Genomic DNA, 23,586 nt, shown 5'->3' on the forward strand with positions numbered 1-23,586 from the left:
CTTTCGCAAGAAATATGTATTTGTTCCAGAAACCTTTATCTGAAGCCGACGAATGACTTGCAGTGGGCGAGCTCTTCGGTGCTATTAATACTTTCGGGGTCACAGCGGAGACTCCGGCTGTTGCTCAGAAAAGAACTACGAGTCCCAGAATGCCATGTTCCCGATTTTTCCCGCGAGAATCCAAGGGTAAGCTTAACCAATTCTGTCATGGAGAATCTGTGCTTTCGACCAATCAGAAGGCGAGCTTGCGCCTGGAGGCGGGTGGCGGGAAGTGCACTAGGTTTGAAATCGGAAGGTTGGTGGGGCTGCGGGAGCGGAGTCTGAAGGCCGGCTCTTGGCTACCGTGGGCGCGGATTTGGTGTGGGGAAGGCGGCGGGACTCAGGTCTGCCTGCGAAGGTGAGGGAGGTGGGCGCCGAGCTGGGCTCTTCGGACTGTCTGTCGTGATAGGGGAAAGTGAGTTTGAGGGCGGGTTGTGTGTATTTGGGGCGGCGTTTGTGAAACGGGCATCTTGTTGCAGTTTGGGCGTCACCGCCTGGTGGAGTGGGCGGCTGCGAACCCAAAAGTTTCTGGGTTTCACTGCAGGAGATCACTTTGGTCCTCCTGGGAAGTCACTTTGGTCCTCCTGGGAAGTTTTTAGCGTCACAGCATACTGGTGGGTCCTGGATTCTCCCGGGAACTCCTTTTACAGAGGATACTGAGGCCCGAGGTGACTTGTATACATTCTGGACGGAACCCACTAAACTCCAACCTTATTCTCTATGTTACTGTTAACTTTTACTGTTCTGAGGTGAGGGAGAGAGACAGGGTAGATGTGTGGGGTCTTATTCTGTGGGAGGGGCCCGCCACCTGGCGATCCTGTTCTCCGATTAGAAAGGGCCAGAGTTAGAAAAGGGGTTTTAGAAATCAGCAGTTTTACTTGTGAGAAAATGGACCCAGAGTCATAGAACGTGTGAGCGTCCTGTGCATTTACACTTACCTACTAACAATCCGCTAGGAGGTAAAGGTGTCCTTGATTATTGCTGCACCTAAACCACAGTTAAGCCCAGGTGGCTTGCTCTACCCTTGAATACCTAGAATTAAAAATAAGTTGCTATTTTCTAGGAAATGGCAAATTGCCAAAATACTGTATACCTGATTGGAATATGTGGCTGATTTGATTTCAATAACTCTTAAAAAATGCAATGTGTATTCTGTTTGTAGCATTGTCTTACATGATGGTAGAGGACGAACTGGCACTATTCGATAAAAGCCTAAATGAATTTTGGAATAAATTCAAAAGTACTGACACCTCCTTTCAGATGGCGGGACTAAGAGATACCTACAAGGACTCCCTCAAAGCATTTGCAGGTACCTACTGTTAACTTGTAATGTGCTGTTTTTGCTGTTCTAGTTTATTTTTTAGTGTTATTTCAGCTGAATTCAAAGTTCACTCCAATTTCTCTTTCAGAAAAGCTGTCTGTGAAATTAAAGGAAGAAGATAGAATGGTTGAGATGTTTCTGGAATATCAAAATCGTATGTGAAAAAGTATAAATTACAGGGTTTTTTTTAAGATAAAATGTCTTTATCATGAAATCATACAAGTAAGACAATGTATTTTGTGTGCACAAATGTGAATATACTGTTCATACACATGCAGTGGCTCACGCCGGTAATCTCAACACTTTGGGAGGCCGAGGTGGGTGGATCCCTTGAGCTCAGGAGTTCAAGACCAACCCGAGCAATGTGGTGAAACCCCATCTCTACAAAAAATACACATACACACACACACACACAAAAATACACATTAACACATATACATATGCTTATGTATAGGAATAAACATTGACATACCATTCAGCTTAAGGTAGAACATCCCATGTTACACCTTATTCTCCCACCTTCCACAACTAACCTATCAATATATTGTTTAGTATTGTGGGGTTTTATTTTGTTTTTTGAGAAAGGGTCTCACTTTGTCAGCCAGGCTAGAGTGCACTGGCATGATCTAGGCTCACTGCAGCCTCGACCTTCTGGACTCAAGTGATACTCCCACCTCAGCCCCCTAAGTAGCTGAGACCACAGGTGCATGCCACCATGCCTGGCTAATTTGTATTTTTTTGTAGAGATAAGGTTTCACCATGTTGTTCAGGCTGGTCTTGAACTCCTGGGCTCAAGCGGTTTGCCTACCTTGGCCTCCCAGGGTGCTGGGATTTCAGGTGTGAGCCACCTGGCTTCTAGTATTATGTTTTTGAATATTATATAAATGGCATTCTCTTGTATGTCTTCTTTCCATTTTTTCACTCAGCACTGTACTTGTGAGATTTGTCAGTGCCAAGGTGTAAATGCCAGTATTTTTTAAAAGATGAGTTTGTTTTCGTGTTGGAAATCACAGCCTGGGGAATGAAAAGCTGGAGTTCTCTCAGCTCTGTTAGTACTCTGAGAGTGTTTCTCTCCATATTTTTACTGCTATTCTTGCCATCTTATTTCTACCTCTCTTCAGGTTGTCCAGAGTGGATCAATAGCTTTTACCAAGACCTGGCAACTTTTACTGAATTCTTACTCACAGAACACAAACTTGTGTCCACAGTTCAGATTCTACTAGAGATACCCAGTTTAAAGGCACCATGTTTTAAACAATGTTAGACTGGAATGTCCTTACATGGGGCATATGTTCTTTCATTAGCACGGTGGGTAGCCTTGACTTACCCACTTTACTCATTGTGTGGCCCATGAAAGCATCTGACTTTATTACCCCAGTAGGTTATTTGCTAGACTTTTACCCATGTTTACTTTGTAATCTGCCCTGAAACTTCCATGCCCTTTCACTGCTTCTCTCATTCCCTCTGTAACCATAAGCAAAAAGGAAAACCACTTTTGTTTGCATGTGTGTTTGAAAGAGTGATACTGAGTTTGGGTTCTTTAAAACCTCTGTAGGATCCCTAGGCATTAGAAAATTAAAAGTTTGGAACTGTCAGTTTTACTACTGTGAGTCTCAAAGTGTGCTCTTAAAGATTATCTATAGTGTGAAGATATGCTCTATATAGTCTAAAATCTAAAAGCATTCTCAATATTTTTCTTTTAAAAATCAGTTTGTACTTGAACAGAAATATAATTTACCCAAGTTTAATTAATTCAGTGAACATATGACTGCTATTGCCCAGCACTAAGGAGACAACAATGCATGAAGTATAATTTACTCACAATATTGTGGAGGATATAGACGGGGAAACCACAATTAAAATATATCGTGCCAGGTGCAATGGCTCAAGCCAAAGTAATCCCAGCACTTTGGGAGGCCGAGGCAGGAGGGTTGCTTGAGCCCAGGAGTTCAAGACCAGCCTGGGCAATATAGTGAGACCCTGTCTCTATAAAAATTAAGGAAAAATTAGCCAGGTGTGATGGTGCACACCTGTAGTCCCAGCTACTCAGGAGACTGAGGCAAGAGGATAGCTTGAGCCCAGGAGGTTGAGGCTACAGTGAGCCATGATCATGCCATTATACTTCAGCCTGGATGACAGAGGGAGATCCTGTCTCCAAAAAAAAAAAATTGTAATTGTTGTTATAATAATGGAATAGATGCTGTGTGAGGATAGAATCTGGAGGGTTTGATTCTTCAGTGAGGATTGCAGGATATTTAATAGCTAACCATTACCTTGTATACCATGTGCCAGGCCCTGTTCTAAACTCTGCATATATTAACTCATGAACCCTCACAACAACCCTAAGAGGTATACTGCTTTTATTCTTACATGTTAGATTTTTATAATGAAATAAGCACAGGTTAAGCTACTTGCTCAAGGTCAGATAGCTGATAATGAACAGAAAATGATTTGAACTTTCAGTCTGATTATATCATACTACTTTGGAGAATACCACATAAAGGAGGGTTAGGGATGTTCAACAGAGTCAGCATTACATTCTAGGAAGAGGGAACAGCACATGGAATGGGGCAGGAACACAAGAGCTTCTAAGTTCTGGGATGGCTAGAGTACACTGTAGATGGGGTTTGGTGGAGAAGTGGCTGGAAGGAGAACTGTTTGGCCAGATGATGGACATTCTATGTTGTGCAAAGGGGGTTAGACTTTGTTTTTCAGGAGATAAAGAGTTGCTATAGGATTTCCACCTGGGAAATTATACTGGATTTATATTTCGGAAGAAGCTCTCTAGTAGTCATATACAATAAACAGGAGGGGAATGAGATTGTTGTCCATAAAGAGATAGTTAAGGGAAAAATCTAGTGTAATAGTACAGGCACATAATGAGGATGGCTTGGACCAGTGAGAGATCTGAGGGGTTAGACTCATGACTGTTGGCCTGAAGGTGAGAGTGTGTTGTGGCCTAGGTTGATTCCTTCTTACATGGAGTATGAATCAGTGGTGATGCATTTACTAAGTAAGGTATTGAAAGAGTGGTGGAGCATGTTTTTATGGGTGGGAAGGAAACATACATGGGTTCAATTTTAAATGTGTTGGGTGAATATGTTGAGTTTATTATGCAGCGAGTCTTCAGGTGGCGATGTCTGGTAGGCAATGTATATATTCATCCGGAGGCCAGCCAGGAAAGTGGTCTTTGCTGAAGATAGGAATTTGTGAGTCTGTAGTGTATTTTGGGGGTTGAGGCTGTGGAAGAATATGTAGAGTGAAAGAAGATAGCCTTGGACAGTAATAATATTTATTTACTCATTACTGTGTGACAGGTAATGTGCTAAATGCCTTACATTGACCATCTCCTTCAGTCCTTATGACAGTTCTCTGAAGTTGCTATTTATTATTATTATTATTCCTACTTTACTGATACTACAGTCCCAGAGAGATTGTGATTTGCCCCACATCATCAGATTAACTCCAGAAGCCTCACTCATCTTCAAAGCATTACCTTTCCTTTTTAATTTGAGAGAGGGGTAAATGGAAAGGACCAGGGAAGATAGAATTAGTAATTGGAGAACAGAGGACGTAAGAGGGAAGGTCACCAAAACTGAAAGAGGAAATAAACAAGAAAGGGTGTTGTCAACATTGGAAGTCACAGGTAGATCCAGTAAGGGTAAATACTGAGATAGATATTATTTTGGGAATAAGAAAGGTGGAGGGAATTCATTCACTGATCAAATATTTGTTGAGTTACTGCTCTATATCAGGTAATCTTCTAGGAAGATCCTGCAGAGAACAAAATAGCCTAAAATTCTGGAGCCATAAATGCTAATTATCACAAGAGGGAAAATCATCTGTTGAAATTAAGAGGCATTTACTGTGGGCAGGCTTTTAAATTATTATAAATCCTGAAGTCTGTCTAAGACAGAGATGATCCCTGTTTTACAGATGAGGAAATTGAAGCTCACTGAGGTTAAGAAACTTGCCTAAGGTCTGGGAGTAGATAGAGGATCTAGGATTACAACCAAAGTGTCTGTGTTCTTTCCATTGTACCATACTGACCTGCACTGGAGTGAAAACACAAGTAGGAGTGCAAGTTTGAAATGTCCGTCCTGGGAATAAGATAGCCAGCTGTGTACACATGCAATAATAATCACACAGCATCAAGGGCCCTTATATTTCTATTGGCCACAAATTCACACAGCTCTTCAAATGTTATAATAAAAACACTCTTATATGTGGTATTTATGTGTCACTAGTTTAAAAGGTTTCGTATTATCATTACTGGATACTCTAACCCCAGTGAATGGAGTAGCAACTGTTATCCCCATTTTACAAATGAGAAAGAGAGATTCAGAAGTTGTGATTTTGACCAAGGTCGCTGGGTAACAACTGATGAGCTGGATCAGAGTTGAGACCTTTGACTGCAATCTGGATTTCTTGTGTAGCACAATTCTACTTAATACTTTTCTTTAAATGGTAGCATTTTCTTTCTAGTAAGATGTTTATTTTTAAATTATACTTGACATAATATATGATCATGTTCATATTCTTAGAACATACAAAAAAGTAAACAAAAAATATCAACTGTAATGTTGAGAACCACATTTAAACAAATGACTTTCTAGCTTTTATTTTTCATGAGCTGTGTAGATTTTTAACATAATTATGTTCATGTTGTCTATGTAACTATCTTTTTTTCAACTTTTAGAGTATTTTCCCACATAGCTAAATTTTTTTGAAAATACATTCCATCTTACTGACCTCCCATATTTTAAAGATCATTTACTTGTTAGCCATTGAGGATGTTTTCAGTTTTTCATTTTAAACACTGAAAAAGAATTTTTATATATAAATATTTGCACATATCCTATTTCCCTGTGGTAACTTGGTAAAAATGAAATTGCTGGGTCAAAGGAGGTGAATATTCTTAAGGCTCTTTTATTTTACAATGTTGAAAATATTTTCCAGAAGGACCCTAGCATTTTGCATTCCCCTCAAGATTTGTCGTTATTTTTGTAAACGTTGTAATAAATGAAAACTGAAATTTTATTGCTTTACTTGCATTTCTGTGATTTATCTGAGGTTATCTTTCATATTTATTAATCATCTGCATTCTGCGTTTCATCTTTTTATCTCTCTTAGGTTTTTTTTCCTTACGAATTTGTATTTGTGTCTTCCTCTTGAGATTAAAATGGTAACTCATTGTTGGAGGAGGATAGTTTAATAGGCAAAGCATTGCCTTTGAAGTCAAGACCTGAGTTTGAATGTAGTCTTATTAATTTCATCCTAGCAAATACAGCTTTGGGCAAGTTACTGAATTGCTGAATCTTTTTCCTCTTCTTTAAAAAAAGTAGTAAAAGGCTAAAGAATTTGTTTTGGATTTCAGCACTGTTTAGAAAATAATGTACCTCTTGAACATTGATTTGGCATTTCATTTATCATATTAACTTCCAAAATATGCCAACATTTGTTTGACATGTCTCTTACAATATTTAGAAGCATAAAATATCTCTTCATATATCCAGATCAAATATGTGTCTCAGACAAGCTTTGCAGTTTTTTTTTTAACAGAGCCTACGTATTTCTTGATCTAGGTAGATTCTGAATTTTCTGTTTCTTGCCGCTATAAATGAGATTTCCCTGTTGCCTAAGGAATGCTCGTCTTGAGAGATGTTGTTCAAGCACTGAGAATTCTTGCTCATTTCAATTTGGGAAACAGATTATAGTGTATTTCGGTGGATATATAATTATAGTGTAATTCGGTGGTGGACTAACTCTTGTTTAACTTTGAGAAAAAAATTACTCATTCTTGGAGCATATATTTACTTATAATTCTGATACTGGAATTAAATGACAGTATAGATAGTTTGGTTTATTTGATACAATTCTAGACTACTGGTATTATTAATTGGCATTTGGTTTTAAAGTGTTTCGATTTCATTTAAGTATTAGTAAAACTAAATCTTTAATTCAAAAATTTATAAGCATATTGTAAAGCACCACATGAGCTCTACTGGCATTACTTATTTGACCTCAGTAATCTCTGCCCTAGAGCTCTGGCTTTTTGTGCCTTCCTGCCTTATTTAGCCCTTTGATTGGCACTTTGGGGACACTGTCTCTGGGCAATGGGCCCCAAGTAGCAGAAGGGGTATCTTTCTTCCAATAAACAGAGGAAGAAATGGCCCTGCCATTGTTACTCCTTTCCCAGCAGAGAGATCTGGCCAGGTTTATGCACAGGCATTGTTTTTATTTTGAGCATATGTGTGAGAAAGGGGTGGGTAGTTGCAGAAGCTGAGTGTTTAAGAGGGCTAGGGCAAGAAGAACTTGTACAGATAGTGACAGGGACATGGGGAAGGCAGGGAGGGTAGAAGAATTAAAGCCAAGAAGGAGTAATGAGTGCTGGCCAATATGTGAGACAGATGTAAAAAGCCAGTATTTTGATACATGGATACCTTGTTTTATTGCACTTCACTTTATTACACTTTACAGATATTGCAGTTTTTACAAATTAAAGGTTAATGGCAACCATGTGTCAAGCAAGTCTATGGGCACTATTTTTCCATCAGCATGTGCTGACTTCATGTCTGCCACATGTTGGTAATTCTCACAAGATTTCACACTTGTCATTATTATATTTCATGTGGTGCTCTATGATCAGTGATCTTTGACATTATTATTGTAATTAAGTGCCATGAATGACACCCATATAAGATGACGAACTTAATGGATAAATGTTGAGTGACTTCTGACTGATCCACTGACCAGCCATTTCTGTCTTTCTTCCTCTCCTTGGGCCTCCCTACTCTCTGAGACACAGCAGTATTGAAATTAGGGCAATTAATAACCCTATAGTGACCTCTAAGTGTTCAGCTGAAAGGAATCATAGGTCTCTCACATTAAATCAAAAGCTAGAAATGATTAAGCTTAGTGGGAAAGTGTGTCAAAAGCTGAGACAGGATAAAAGCTTGGCCTCTTGCGCCAATTAGCAAAAGTGCTAATTCATTGAACACACGAAGGATAAGAAAGAGAAACAGCCTTATTGTTGATATAGAGAAAGTTTTAGTGGCCTGAATCCGCAACATTCCCTTAAGCAAAAGCCTAATCCAGGGTAAGACCCTTGCCCTCTAGAATTCTATGAAGACTTGAGAAAGATGAGGAAGTTTCAGAAGCAAAGTTTGAAGCTAGCAGAAGTTGGTATATGAGGTTTAAGGAAAGCAGCAGCCTCCATAACCTAAAAGTGCAAGATGAAGCAGCAGTGCTAATATAGAAGCTACAGCGAGTTATCTCGCTAAGATCATTGATGAAGATGGCTACACTAGAGAACAGATTTTTGATGTAGATGAAACAGTTTCTATTGGAAGAAGATGCCATCTAAGACTTTCATAGCTAGAGAGAAGTCACTAAAACCATGCAATCTCATGATAAAACTTGAATGGGTAAGGAGTTGCTTCTTATGGATAAGCAAAGAATGTGGTTTTATGGAATGGAATCCACTCCTGGTGAAGATGCTGTGAACATTGTTTAACTGACAACAAAGGATTTAGAATATTACATAAACTTAGTTGATAAATTAGCAGCAGGGTTTGAGAAGACTGACTCCAATTTTGAAAGAAGTTCTACCAGGGGTAAATGCTGTCAAGCACCATTGTATGCTGCGGAGAAATCATTCATGAAAGAGTTGATGGATGCAGCAGACATTATTGTTGTCTTATTATAGCCACAGCCACCCCAGCCTTCAGCAACTACCACCCTGATCAGTCAGCAGCCATCAATATCAAGACAAGACCCTCCCTCTGCAAAAGTTCAGAACTTGCTGAACGCTCAGATGATTATTAGCATTTTTAGCAATAAATATTTTTAATTATGTACACTAGGTTTTTTAGCCATAATGCTATTGCATACTTAATAGACTACAATATAGTATAAATATAACTTTTCTATGTACTGGGAAACCAAAACATTTGTGACTTGCTTTATTGCAATATTTGCTTTGTTTCAGTGATCTGGAATAGAACTTGCAATATCTCCAAGGTATGCCAGTACTCAAAAATAACACAGTACTTAAAAATAGCACAGAATGGCAAAAACTAATAAAACCAATAAAAACAAAGAGCAAAAACTAATATTGCCATTATTAATATTAGTATGAACATCTGTTCTCACCTATATATTAATCACTGGTATTATGTACAATAACTTGATTTTTTTGGTGTGTAGTACCACAAATTCTGCTAGATTTTCAGATTTTTCTGAGTATTCTAGATAGATGTCTATTGTCTATATATAATGAAAATAGTTCTTTTTTTCTTATAGTTTTACCAGTTAAATATCTTGTGTTGGCCGGAAACTTCTAGGGAAAATATTAAATAACAGTGCTAGCCAGCATCTATTTTATTCCTTTTGGAAATGCCAAATATTTATTATGGGATTTGAAAGGTTTTTGATTTGCTTCTGCATTGTTAAAGAAATGTCCTTCCACTTGTAGTTTAAGAATCAGTATCATGAGTAGATGCTGAATTTATATGAAATGTCTCTTCAATTCCTATTCATGTGATGGATTTTCCTGATATACCTTCACTATATAAAATCCTTAGAATAAACTATATTTGCTCTTAGTAGATTATTTTTCATGTAAGTTAATATTTTATTGAGCATCTTTGTACCTAACGTTTTTAAGTGAGATTAGTTTATATGGTTGTGGGTAGAGGGCCAGTGCTATCTTTAATTTTTTGTTTTAGTTTTAGAATTATGCTTACATTGTAAGCTTTGCCTGCCCCCCTGTGTTCCTTCACTTATTTCTGTCTTTTGGTATGTTCTAGAATAATTTATATAGCATTAGAGTGAGGCTTCTTCCTCAAAGCACTGTGTAAAGCCATCTTCTAGAGTTTGGTTGTTGGCCAGGCGTGGTGGCTTGCACTGGTAATCCCAACACTTTAAGAGGCTGAGGTAGGAGGATTGCTTGAGCCTAAGAATTTGAGACTAGCCTGGGCAACATAGTGGGACAAAAAATTAAAAAATTAGCCAGGCTTGGTGTGATGTGTGCCTGTAGTCCCAGGTACTTGGAAGGCTAAAGTAGGAGGCTGCAGTGAGCAGTAATTATGCCACTGCATTCCAGCCTGGGCAACAGCGAGACCCTGTTTCAGCAAAATATAAAAATAAAATAAAAAATAGAGTTTGGTTATCTTTCTTGGTAGTTTTTATTTCTGTACTTATTTGGAGTGGGGAGCTGCAAGGGTCATGATCTTTTGATTTTCTGTTTTTTGGTTTAATTTGGTATTCTCATTTTAAGAAGCATTTATATCTCATTTTTTCAAAGAATAGAATTTTTTTTCTTTTTTGTCTTTTATAATTTTTGAATCATTAGAAAATGCTTATCAATCAAAACATTATTAATCTTTATGAAAGTCAGTAAACTTTGATCTTTTCTTAGATACATGTCAGAGAGCAAATCATATTTTAACTAATACCTTGTGTTTCTTACAGAGATCAGCAAGCAAAATAAGCTCATTCAAGAAAAAAAGGATAACTTGTCAAAATTGATTGCTGAAGTAAAAGACAAAAAGCAAGAATTGGAAGTACTGACTGCAAATATCCAGGATCTTAAGGAAGAATATTCTAGGAAGAAGGAAAGTAAGTTTCCTGTTGTAAACATACTGATCTAAAATTTAAAGTGGTGACAGTTCACCATTATTAAATACATCTTGCCTATTCCAGTTCATTGCTAAAAATGGATTACAGTACCTCAGGGCATAACTAGCCACTTATCTCTGCAAGATGTCATTAAAGTAAGCTACCTGGGTTTTATTTTCTTTTGTCCTACTTAAAAGGCCTTCTCTTGTGATTTTTAATATAATCAGAGTAATAATGAAATTGATATGAGGGTTTAATTAAGCAGAGTGAGAAATGGTATCCCTAAATAAAATTTGCTTTGGACAAGCCATTGTGTACTTTTTGCAACAAGTATTTATTGACCATACATTCTCTGCCAAGTAATATTAAGTGCTCTTTTTATGCTGCAAAATCTCTTTGCATAAAGAACTTTCATATTCAAATGAATGCGTCTTTTAGAAAGGAACCTGTTCTCTCACAAACCAGGTAATACATTCTTCAAATCTCCTGAAAATAGCAAAGTTTAATGCTTTTTCTTGTGGAGTTCTTATCCAAGTCTAAACTGTGAAATTATTTTTCTCATTACTTAGGGACTATTGTGCTACTTTAAAGTATACTTAGGGACTATTGTGCAACTTTAAAAAAAGAAAAGAAAAAAACTAAACTAGCATGAAATAAGGCTGACTTCTCATAAGAAATAGTTATGCTTAAAGGAATAGAACATTTCCCCATGAAGCAATTGGTTATCTAGAAAAAACACAATAGTATAAATGAAGTCTGTCTATTTCTATGCTAGCCATACAAATCCCTGGCCTATTTATTCATGCTACTGCATAATAAAGTAAAACAAATCTTATTCTTCTCACTATCTGTATACATTTTCTTGAGCAGTTTTTCCTTCCAACTTAAATGAACAGAAGCTTCTTTTTGCTAATTGGTAGATATAGAAACAATAAGTAGAAGCAGATTCAGAGGCTTGGCATCATTTTATAGTTGATTTTAAGTTTAAAAAATTAACTCAGTGAGCATTAATTTACTATCATTTAAAACATTTGCATTTGTATGTTTTTCAATCACAGCTATTTCTACTGCTAATAAAGCGAATGCAGAGAGGTTGAAAAGGCTGCAGAAATCTGCAGACTTGTATAAAGATCGACTTGGACTAGAAATTCGAAAAATTTATGGTAAGTTTGTTAATATAAATAAAGCATAGTAGATTAGAAAAGTATGTCTTTTCTTAAGTAGAGGAGAATTTTAAGAATATTTTCAACTGAAATGACCACATTAACTTTTTAGAAAATAGGAAAAATTACAATTTTTAAATTTTTCTAACATAGTTACTGATACTCTAGTTATTTATCATTCAATATTTTAACAAATATATTTTTGGCATGATTGTCAACATGCAAATAATTTTTGTTATTCCTATCAGCATTGTATTAGCATTTCCTCAGTTACTTATAGCCTTCATAATGGTAATTTTTAAAGAGTGGTATAATAATTCATTATTAATGTAGCATAATTTATTCAACCATTTATCTATTGTTTAACACATATTTTGCTTCTAACATTTGGATTCTGCCAGTTTTTTCAGCTTTAAACATACAGTCATCCCCTGTTATTCATAGTTTCTATTACCACCTTCAACCATGGTCTGATGATATTAAATGGATGAGTATAGTACAATAAGATATTTTGAGAGGGAGAGAAGTCACATTCCTATAGCTTTTATGACAGTATATTATTGTAATTGTTCTATTTTATTATTAGTTGTTGTTGTTAATCTCTTTCTGTGCCTAATTTACAACTTAAACTTTATCATAGGTATGTACGTGTAGGAAAAAACATAGTATGGATGGTCCCTGACTTATGATAGTTCAACTTAAAATTTTTTGGCTTTATAATCAGTTTATCTGGGTGTTAAATGCATTTTTGCTTAACAGTGTTTTTGACTTATGATGTGTTTATTGGCACATAGTGCCATTGTAAGTCAAGGAGCATCTGTTTACATAGGGTTTGGTACTGTCTGTGGTTTCAGGCATCTGTTGGGGGTCTTGGAACATATTTCTCTCTGGTGCATAAGGGGGGACTATTATAAACCAGTGAGGATAGATATGGTTTCCATCTAATTTGTTTCCTAGAGAGAAATTGCTAGGCCATAAAAAGCATGAATATTTTTATGCCTGTTGCATGTATATCACATGTACATCACTAATGTATAGCAATGTCTGTTGTGTCTGGGCTTCCCAAGATCACTCTCAGGTTTGGTGATTCACTAGAAGGACTTAGCATATAGTCATATTCATAGCTAAGATTTACTGCAGCAAAAGGATACAAAACAGGATCAGAAAAGGAACAAAAGCATGTGGGGCTAAGTCTAGAGGAAATCTGGCACAAGCTTTCAAGAGTCCTAACCCAGTAAAGTTAAAAAGGATGTGTTTAATTCCTTCAGCATCAAATTGTGACAACACACGTGAAGTGTTGTCTCCCCGGAAGCTTATTATAGACTCTGGAAGCTTGTGCCTGGTTCTCCTTGGACTTTAACTCCATGTATCTTTTCCCTTTGCTGATTTTGTTGTATCCTTTTGCTGTAATAAATCATAGCCCCGAGTATGGCCATATGCTGCTGAGTGAATCCTATGAGTTCTCCTAGTGAATCATCAAAAAGACCACAGCTGCCAAGAATTCACCAGGCAAGCAGGGCTTTCTAAGTTTCCAAGGATAGCAGTCTCAGCCCTGGCATATTAACTTCTATGCACACCTAACCACAATGTATGAGAGAACCCATTTCATTGTATTGTTGCCAGATTTGTATTTTTTAAGGTTTTTTTTTTATGTTTGTGGCAGTTGACTAGGCAAGAATAGAACTTTTTTTTTAAAAAAATTGATTTCTTTGATTATTAATAAAAACTGTTTTTTCCATTTGCTTACTACTTATATTTCTTTCTTGGCCTGTTTGAGTTGTTTTTCCATACATCTATTGGTCCTATCAATTACAATGAGTTTTTAATAAAAAAAAAAATTAACCTTCTGATTAAAGGAGAATATAAAGTTCAACTCTGAATTTTTGATCCATTGAACTGTCATCCTGGGGTGCTTTTTAATTTAGTTTTGTTTTTAAACAGCCAGTTTTAAGCCTTTAAAATTATTCTTAAATTTAAAATATATTTTGTCTCGCTTTCAAAGTCAGAAATAACATTTTAAGAAAGAGAAAACCAAGTTAAAATTCTATTCTTGCCTAAAATTTATATGTTATGAAATCTGTTTTCCTTGGCATGCATCTCCCTCATTCTTCCTCATTACTGTTAACAGTTTTAAAACCTAATGTATTGACGTTATATTTCATTCCATAGTTGATTGCAAGACAGTTTTTTTTGAGTTTCTGAAGATTGGTTTTAATTTTAAAAGTTTTTGATGAGATTTTCTAATTATGCTATAGAAAAAACTAAAATGCATGTACATTTTTGTGCATTTTGTCACTACCATTTTGAATTTCTATGAGGTCTTTACTTTGGGGGCATTTGCAGGTCTTTTGGAAAATAAGCTTTAAGTACAGGTAGCTGTAGAAAAATGTCAAATTAAATTTGTTTGATAATATATTTTTTGTGATAAACTATAACCTGTAATTTGCCATTTTAATCATTTTTAAGTGTACGATTCATTGAGATTATTTATGTTCACAGTGTTGTGCAACCACCACAAACCACTATTTATTTCCAAAATTTTATATCACCCCAGAGACTCTGTACTCATGAAGTAATAACTCCCATTCCTTCCTTCTCCATTCCGTGGTAACCTCTAATCTACCTTCTGTTGATGAATTTTTCTCTTCTAGATATTTCATACAAGTAGAATCATGTAGTATCTATCCTTTTGTGTCTGGCTTATTTCACTTATGTTTTTAAGGTTCATCCATGTTGTTACATGTGTCAGAACTTCATTCCATTTTATGGCTGAACAAAATTCCATTGTATGTATATACTATATCCATTCATCTATTGGTGGACACTAGGTTATTTCCACTTTTTGGCTACTATGAATAATGTCGCTATGAACATTGGCATATAGTTACCTACTTGAGTCTCTGTTTTCTGTTCTTTTGGGTATATACTTAGGTATGAAATTGCTGGGTCATATTTAAACTTTTTGAGGATCTGCCAAACTGTTTTTCACAGTGGCTGTACCATTTTACATTTCTACCAGCAATGTACTAGGGTTCCAGTTTCTCCACATCTTCACCAACACTGTTATTTTCCATTTATTTATTTGCCATGCTACTGGGTATGAAATGGTATCTCATTGTCATTTCAGCTTGCATTTACATAATGACTAATGATGTTGAGCATCTTTTTGTGTACTTAATGGCTATTTTTATATGTTCTTTGGATAAATGTCTATTCAAGTTTTTTGCCAATTACTGAATTGGGTGGTTTTTAGCTGTAGGAGTTTTAAATACATTCTATGTATTCAACCTTTATCAGATAAATGATTTGCAAATATTTTCTCCCATTCTTTAGGTTGTCTTTTCCTTCTCTTGATAGTGTTCTTTGAAGTACAAAAGTTTTTAATTTTAACAAAGTCAAATTATCTAGTTTTTCTTTTGTTGGCTGTGTTTTTGATGTCATATTGAAACTATAATATATTTTAAAATGAATCTGTAACTTCTGCATTTAGAATTGTTGGTTGCATGACTGTATATACTTAGCAGTGCAGATATTGATCAAAGATGGAGTAAGAAAGCATATCTCCATTGAAAGCTTTGACACACTAAATAGTTTAATCTCTTTTCAGGTGAGAAATTGCAGTTTATATTCACTAATATTGACCCTAAGAATCCTGAGAGCCCATTTATGTTTTCCCTGCATCTAAATGAAGCAAGGGACTATGAAGGTATGTACTAACATCTCTTAACTGGTTTTTAAGATTGGCATCCCAAAATGTTTACCAGTCAAAAATATAAAGTAATATGGAGGAATTGCTTCCTTTTTTAGTCTTGCTTTTTGGGTTATGGTCTCCTAAAGGAAGAGAATATAGTCTTAATTTATAGATATTATCTAGGATCCTTAATAAGTAGCATCTCTTCAGGATGGCACAGTGCCACAGTGCCTGGAATATCTGAAAAGCAAAGATCACTGCATTCATGTGCAAATATGAATTGTCCTTTTAGGTAACTTTTTTAAAAGCTGAAGCTTTAAAGAATATGGTTGCTTAAATGTGAATATTGGAATTTATCCAAGTAGATGATTTTAAAATCTAATATAAACTCACCAGAATTTAATAATTTTTCCAAAAATGTATTTTTGAAAAACTGTTTCATCCTGCAAGTCTCACACATTGATAATAAAGGTAGTTACTGATTCTGCTGCTGGCCAAAAGGCCTTCAATTTATAAGGAAAATATGTCATTGATGATAATGTGAACAAGAAGACAAAAGAGATATGTTTATCTCTTGTTTATTCTTCTAATGCCCCTGTGTAAGGAATCGTTAACTTATTGGAATTCATAAAATTGGTTCTCAGCTCATTACACCTATGCTATCATCTTACAGCCTTTGTAGCTGAAAGACACTCACATGAACTGCTGATATGGCACAGCACTGTGCCCTGGTGACTCAGTTCCTATTCCTAGGAAATTCATATTTCGAGAATCTAATTCATATAGAGATGTTTGGGTTTTTTTTCTCTCTACGTAAATATCTTCCAATCCAGTTAGTGCTAGATTTTAAAAAGCAAGCCCCCAAAACCTCTTACCTATCTTTTCAGTTTTCTCTAAATAGTATATTCTCTTACGGTATAGTCTAATAGTATATAGATAATACGTTAAAATAGAATATACGGATATATTTTGGACCACAGGCCCTTTGCTGTTGTTTGTCTGCTGTGGTCATGGACCTTGTTTCCTAAGCAGTCTGTACCAGAGAGCTGGAAATCTGATAATCGTTGAATTTCTTTTTCTTTGACCACTTCCACTGGAGACTTGTCCCAGTGTACCAGCTGGTACAACTACATACAAGGACAATACTGTTATTTGTGACTTTGAGTCTCATTTGATTAATAGACCTTGTAAATACCACTCTTGGAATAACAACCACATTTTCTAATACCTGCCATTTCACTTGGAAAATTCTAGATATTTCTTTCATAATTGTAAGTTATTAAGGATGGGCATTGAAAATTATTCCTTTTTCAGGCCGGGCGTGGTAGCTCATGCCTGTAATCCCCCCAGCACTTTGGGAGGCAGAGGTGGGTGGATCACTTGAGGTCAGGAGTTCAAGAGCAGCCTGGGCAACATGGAGAATCCCTGTCTCTACTAAAAATGCAAAAAATTAGGTGGGCATGTTGGCAGGTGCCTGTAATCCCAGCTAATCAGGAAACTGAGGCAAGAGAATTGCTTGAACCCAGGAGGTGGAGGTTGCAGTGAGCTGAGATTGCACCACTGCACTGTACTCTCACCTTGGTGACAAATCAAGACTCTGTCTAAGAAAAAAAAAATTATTCTTTTTTTTTTAAATCCAGTGGTCAGAAAAGTGAGTCAGACCAAAGTTTTGCAGAAAAAGAAATGACTTAACAGTTAAAAAAAAAAAAAACTAGTTTAAATAGTTAAAACATATAGGTTTAAGATGATGGGCACTAAACTGTATCACTAAACTCTTTAATCCTTGATTGCCATCTGTTTAAATTTAGAGCAAGATTATAGTACTTAAGATTTGAATATTTAGAGATTAAACAAAGGAAGGGTCCAAAAGATAGCTGGCATATGAAAATCAAGTGTATTCTTTTACACTCAAAGAATTTCATTAAAATAGAATTGACATTCAAATCAAATGAGAGCATCTAATTTAGAAATGCTTCTCTGCCATAAAAAGTCTCATTCTAATTGTGTTTGATTTTTTTTTTTCTAGTGTCAGATAGTGCCCCTCATCTTGAGTGCCTAGCAGAATTTCAAGAGAATGTAAGGAAGACCAACAATTTTTCAGCTTTTCTTGCCAATGTTCGGAAAGCTTTTACTGCCACGGTTTATAATTAATGTACAAACAGTGTATATTAAAACAGTTTATTTTTCTTCTCTGTTGTATATCTCTTTTTAAAAGAATTCTCATTATCTGTTGTCTGCCTGTGATTCTTTGGTATTTCTGTAACATTTCGTGTGGTTTACTTCTTTCAGTCACAGTAGTCCATCCTTATCTACAGTTTTGCTTTCCACACTGTCAGTTACCCATGGTTTCAGTTACCCCAGTCAACTGTGGTCCAAAAATATTAAATGGGTAGAGTGCAGTACAAGATATTTTGAGAGAGAGAAAAAAACATTTCATATATATAACTTTTATGACAGCATGTTGTTATAATCGTTCTATTTTATTATTAGTTATTGTGGTTAATCTCTTTCTGTGCCTAATTCATAAATTAAGCTTTATCATAGATATTTATATGTGGGGGAAAAACAGTCAATATAGTATTTGGCACTGTCTGAGGTTTCAGACATCTACTAAGGGTCTTGGAACATCCCCACAGATAAAGGAGAACTACTGTATTTTAATTAAAATCTTAGGGAAAAGTATAAAGTAAAATGTGTTCTTTTAAAAATGAAAGATAATTAATTCGCTACTTTTCTTTAAGTGTCAAGCATGGGTAATTTATGGCTAGTACTGGGAATGGAAATTTGTTCAACTGGCACTGTGTCTCAGTGGTCTCCAAGCTTTTAGACCACTTAATGTTAATATGGACTCTTAATATTAAAAAATTAAAAGGATTGGCCCAACCTAAGGTCAATAATTTTTTTACATGTACTTGACAAAATAAATTCTATCTTACTATCAATCTAATGTCAAAAAAAAAAGAATATTTTTATCTTACATCAAGAGAGATCTATAATTAGAATAAAGGACAATACTTCACATCAGAAGAAAGTTGGCAGCATTTTACTAGGATATATTTTTGAAAATCTAAATGTAGAAATTTATAAACAATTTCCATTTTGTAATGTTTACCATTTAATTGTGGTCCGGATATAAGTTTGTGATCTTGGGGGTCTGTTCACCACAGACTAGAGTTCAAATGGCAACTTATTCTAAGGTTTTTTTCTTTTTTTTTGTAATCTGTGTAAATTTGATGGCATTTATGTATTCTGGCTAAAGTGGAAGCCACATAATACTGTTTCAGTATATCTTGAGCACACCTAAAAGCCATAGAACAATGGCTTCCATGCCTTCAGTTGCTTCTCCTGCCTCCTCCCTGAATAATCTGGAGGGGGGAAGTTCACCCTTGTTGCCTCATTGGTGAGAGTAGGATGGGAGTTTCAGAGTAGCCTCTCTCAGTGGCCGCTGTAGGGGCAGAATAATGTGATACTTTTCCTCATCCATCATAAGGGTCACAGCCAACACTCCTATAGCAAAAGACAGGTTAACAAGAGAAAAGCACAACAAATTTAATACAGGTTTTATGATGAGAGCCTTCAGAAATGAATACTCAAATATGCAGGGAAAACTGTTTTCATTCTTGTGTCTGATGAAGAATGGAAGAATGGACAGTCACATAGAAACATGACTGGATAAACAGGTGTGATCTAATGGTAATAAACTGAAGAAACCCACAGGGCTTATCTGTTCAGGTCATTCTTGATCTTTCTGTGTAGCTTTCCTTCTTCCTGTGTATGGGGCAGGACCCTTATTAAAGGAGGGTCTTAAGACCTAGAAAGGTGGGGGAAGGTTGGAATGATATTTCCAGGTTTTATGACTGACTTTGGAGAAGAGTGGAGCAAGAAGCAGGAAAGTAGGAAAAGGTCAGAGACCTTCATTCTGAGGCTGCTTCTGAGGCCTTCTAGTCTCTTACTCAGCATGCTAAAGCACCATGCTTGGGGGTATCATGTTCTGAGCCCCAACACCACTCATACCTAGGACTTGGCTCAGGCTTTGCTTACTGTCACATAGTAGTAGAACTTATCTGAGAAGAATGCTATGGCCTGGTGGAAATGTTGTCACTGACACGTGCCAGGGTGTAGACCAGCTTTCAGGGACCACTGAAAGTATTATCTCAGTAGAGATAAAAGGCTAATAAACTGCCCTGGTGATTGAAATGGGTGCTACTAGCAATAGGCCTATCTGATTTCAGCATGGGTTTGTCTAAAGGGAGTATTTTAACAGAGAGAGTACAATAAGCAAACTCCAGCTTTTCCTAGGCAGGCTTTCACATTTGGCTTTGTTTTTTATATACCTACATTTAAATGAACACAAAAAAAAACATATCAAAACCCAACTTTGGTTTTTGTGAACCTAGCTTGATTTGGAGCTCAAATTCTATCAGCAGGATCTGTTTCTTCTGGATTTGGGCTCTATGTGGTAGACCACAGCAATTTCAAGTTCATTCGGTTCCTGTAAGTTAGTACAGGTGATCAAGGGGCTAAAATACATGCATTGGATTATACTAGATCCCCCCTGAAACCCAGCTACAGAGGCAGATTAACCTCAATAATTGGGCTAAGAGTAGGGATGTTACAGTTCTACAAAGGGAAAGACAGCCTAGATGTTTGGCATTAAAAAATTAGGTGACTACTACAGGGAGTATGTGTTGACTGAATTTCTCCACTTGAAATATGTCTACAGTGAACAAATATAACAAACTTGAGGGAAGGTCTTGTCTCAAGACTAAAGAGAGATCATAACGCATACTGCAAACTTGATGACATAATATTTTGAACCATACAGTGAGAAGGCACTAGGCATTGACCCAGCTTGCCTAAGCAAGAAGAAATAGAAGAAATGGGTAGATCTCTACTTGGGGCCCATTTTTCCTCAAGGAATAGCCATTCTTCACTTCTAACTCGTAGGTGGAATGGGGTCAAGATCTGAGAATAAGACTCCATAGCAAGAAAGTCACAAGAGGATAGCATAGGAACCAGCTTTGCTGCTGGAATCCAAAGTACAATGTACAAGGAAAAGTACATTGTTATGCTAAACAGAGGGCCTTGGGCCATAGAACATTAGACTGATTCGTTTTCTCAACAGGGAAGTTGATTCATTCCAAGATTGGGGATTATTCTGAGAAGCCTGGTCAGCTGACCGTCTTAAAATAATGGTTAATATCCTTTTTTCAAAGCACTTCCTACATGCCCAGCACTGTTCTAAGCCCTTTATCTACTCATATATACTCTCACAACAACCTGTGAGGTAGATACAATTGACATTTTTGTTCTACAGATAAGAAATATAAGGTACAGAGTTTAAATTACTTCAAGTCACACTGCTGGTAAGTGCTAGAGTTGGGATTCAAACCCAGATGACAAGCTGGCAAATGAATCCATGATTTTCACCTAGACCTAGATGATGCCTTACTGCCTTTCTGTACTATATTGCAGGGAGTGTATTCAAAGTTCTTAAAGATTCTAAACAAATTTGGACTTCTATAATATAATGCAGGTTTTGTGTTTCTATAGAAGTATAATAATTAAGAAAAAAAGTAAATTGTCTTGAAAGCTGAGGAGGACTATGATTGTCTGGATCCTTAGGACATGGCCTCACTAAAATGGCAGAAGAGCTGCAGATCTCAGGGAAACAGTGAGCAGAGTATGAGGTGTTTAGAACCCCAGTGGCTCATTGAGAACAGTCTCTGGGTATGTAGACTTCAGTCATCAACCTAGGTCTTTTTGGGAATGGTGGGTGAGAGGACTATTAACTTATACATAAGTTTTTAATCTGTTCAAGCAAATATAAAAGCTTTAGGCTGAGCACGGTGACTTAATGCCTGCAATCCTAAGGATTGTTTGATGAAGGAGGATTGTTTAAGGGTAGTCGTTCAAGACCAGCCTGGGCAACAAAGCCAGACCCTATCTCTAAAAAGAATTTATTTAGTTAGCCAGGCATGATGGTACATACCTATAGTCCCAAATACTTGCAAGACAGAGGTGGAAGGATCACTTGAGCCCAGCAGTGAGCTCAAGCCTAGGTGACAGAGAAAGAACCTATCTCTTTAAAGCAAAACAAAAACAAAACTTAATTTTTGAGGTTTACTATGTACCCACCTAGGAATATTTTGGAGCTATTACTAATATATTAGCTTACATTTTAAAGTTGATACATTATAAACATTACAGTTGAACTGATTAGTAATGCGTATAAAAGGCAAACCAAGCTATCTTAGTATACTTGCTCTTTTTATGCATTATATTTAAGATGATGTGTTATAAAAATGAAATAATTTTAAACATTTAACATCTTCCTAATGTAGAGATAAAGCACATGATACAAAGATAAGAGATTTTCTTAAATGGGAAAATAGAGGCACAAGTGTAAATCACACTAATTGAAATGGAAACCGAATGGGGTCAGTCATCTATTCCATATTTTGTAATAAAATGGAACAAGATCTCTAAAATTCAATAACAAGTTAAAAATGAATCAGCACAAAATATGCTACAGTATTCTACTAATAGATCTAAAGTTTCCATTTTCAAGCTAATGAGAATTAGAAAGTGTTACTTATTTTTCAATTCAGAAAATCCTGTACAGAGATAGATAGTTACGTTTGAATTTGTGTACCATGGAGGCAGGACTGCCTATTGAGCTCTCTTACCTAGCAGTGTCTGGGACATAGGAGAAGCTTAATAAATGTTTATTAATGTTGAATACATTATCAAGACTCAACAGAAAATTACTTGATGGGGAATCAAAATTGCACCTTTGAAAAAGAGCTGGCTTGTACAAGAATGTCTGCAGGCATGTTGCTGAGGTGTTTGGACTTTTTATGGAAGTGAAAGATGGCTTTGCTATTTTTTGAGACAGCATCTCACTCTGTTGCCCAGGCTGGAGTCTCGAGTAGTTGGAACAACAGGCATGCACCACCATGCCTGGCTAATTTTTGTATTTTTTGTAGAGAGGGTTTTGCCATTTTGCCCAGGCTGGTCTCAAACTCCTGGGCCCAAGGGATCCACCCACCTCAGCTTCCCAGAGTGCTGGGATTATGGCATGAGCCTCAGCACCTGGTGAGCAATTCTGACTCAATAACAAGCTGAGAGAGAACAAGTTCCTTTCTGAATAAAGACAAGAGTTTCCTCTAAATAAAAAAAGGGCCCATCAGTTAACAGGAGGGAGGATCTATATGTTGTATAAAATCAGCCCTTTCTTGGTATTGTTAATATATTGTGGTGTGAAATATGAAAAGTGTGGTGTGATAGGATGTGAACAATGTTTCAAGTTTAGACCCACGTTTTCCTTTTTCCTTAGCAACTAGGCAAGCTGGAAGTAGCAGCTGAGGATAAGGTCTAGCAAATGGAAAAACTTCAAGGGAGAAGTTATTTTACTCAACTTAATGTTTATGAGAATTTTGGAAAGAGGTAATGTTTGAGATTCAAATAAATGTTATCTATATAATGGCAAATCTTGAATATTTTAACTTGTTTTTCAAAAAGCTTTATTTTCTGGCATGAACATGGTATTGTGGGGAAAAAAGTTGAGAGTTAAGATGCAGGCCAGTCTTTGCTCTACTGTTGAAATGATACATGACCTTGAGCAAGTCATTTAACCTTTTTGAGGGTGACTTTTCTCTTCTGTCCATACTGTACTATGTATGGTTTCCTAGACTTCAGGGAAATGAAGAAGACTTTGTTTTATTCCCAATTAACTAAAGACTGTCATG

At 36.4% G+C, this 23,586-nt stretch overlaps 1 protein-coding gene across 4 annotated transcripts; it reads left to right on the top strand.

Moving 5' to 3' along the window:
• Nucleotides 1–272: 272 nt before the first annotated feature.
• Nucleotides 273–23,445, top strand: SPC25 (SPC25 component of NDC80 kinetochore complex). Of its 4 annotated transcripts, none has more exons than XM_012440629.2 (7): nt 273–397; nt 1,202–1,348; nt 1,449–1,514; nt 10,835–10,981; nt 12,040–12,144; nt 15,752–15,850; nt 23,175–23,445. In XM_012440629.2, the coding sequence occupies exons 2-7, from the start codon at nt 1,213–1,215 to the stop codon at nt 23,201–23,203; spliced, it is 582 nt and encodes a 193-aa protein (XP_012296052.2). In that variant the 5' UTR covers nt 273–397; nt 1,202–1,212; the 3' UTR covers nt 23,204–23,445. The 4 variants fall into 4 exon arrangements, with proteins under 4 accessions (XP_012296052.2, XP_012296049.2, XP_012296051.2 ...); XM_012440626.2 differs by lacking the exon at nt 23,175–23,445 and adding an exon at nt 17,862–18,025 and having other exon boundaries at nt 273–454; XM_012440628.2 differs by lacking the exon at nt 23,175–23,445 and adding an exon at nt 17,862–18,025.
• The last annotated feature ends 141 nt before the right edge of the window (nt 23,446–23,586 follow it).

Source organism: Aotus nancymaae, unplaced genomic scaffold, assembly GCF_030222135.1.
Source record: "Aotus nancymaae isolate 86718 unplaced genomic scaffold, 86718_ANA_hifiasm-v0.15.2.pri h1tg000029l, whole genome shotgun sequence".
NCBI classification, from domain to species: Eukaryota; Metazoa; Chordata; class Mammalia; order Primates; family Aotidae; genus Aotus; species Aotus nancymaae.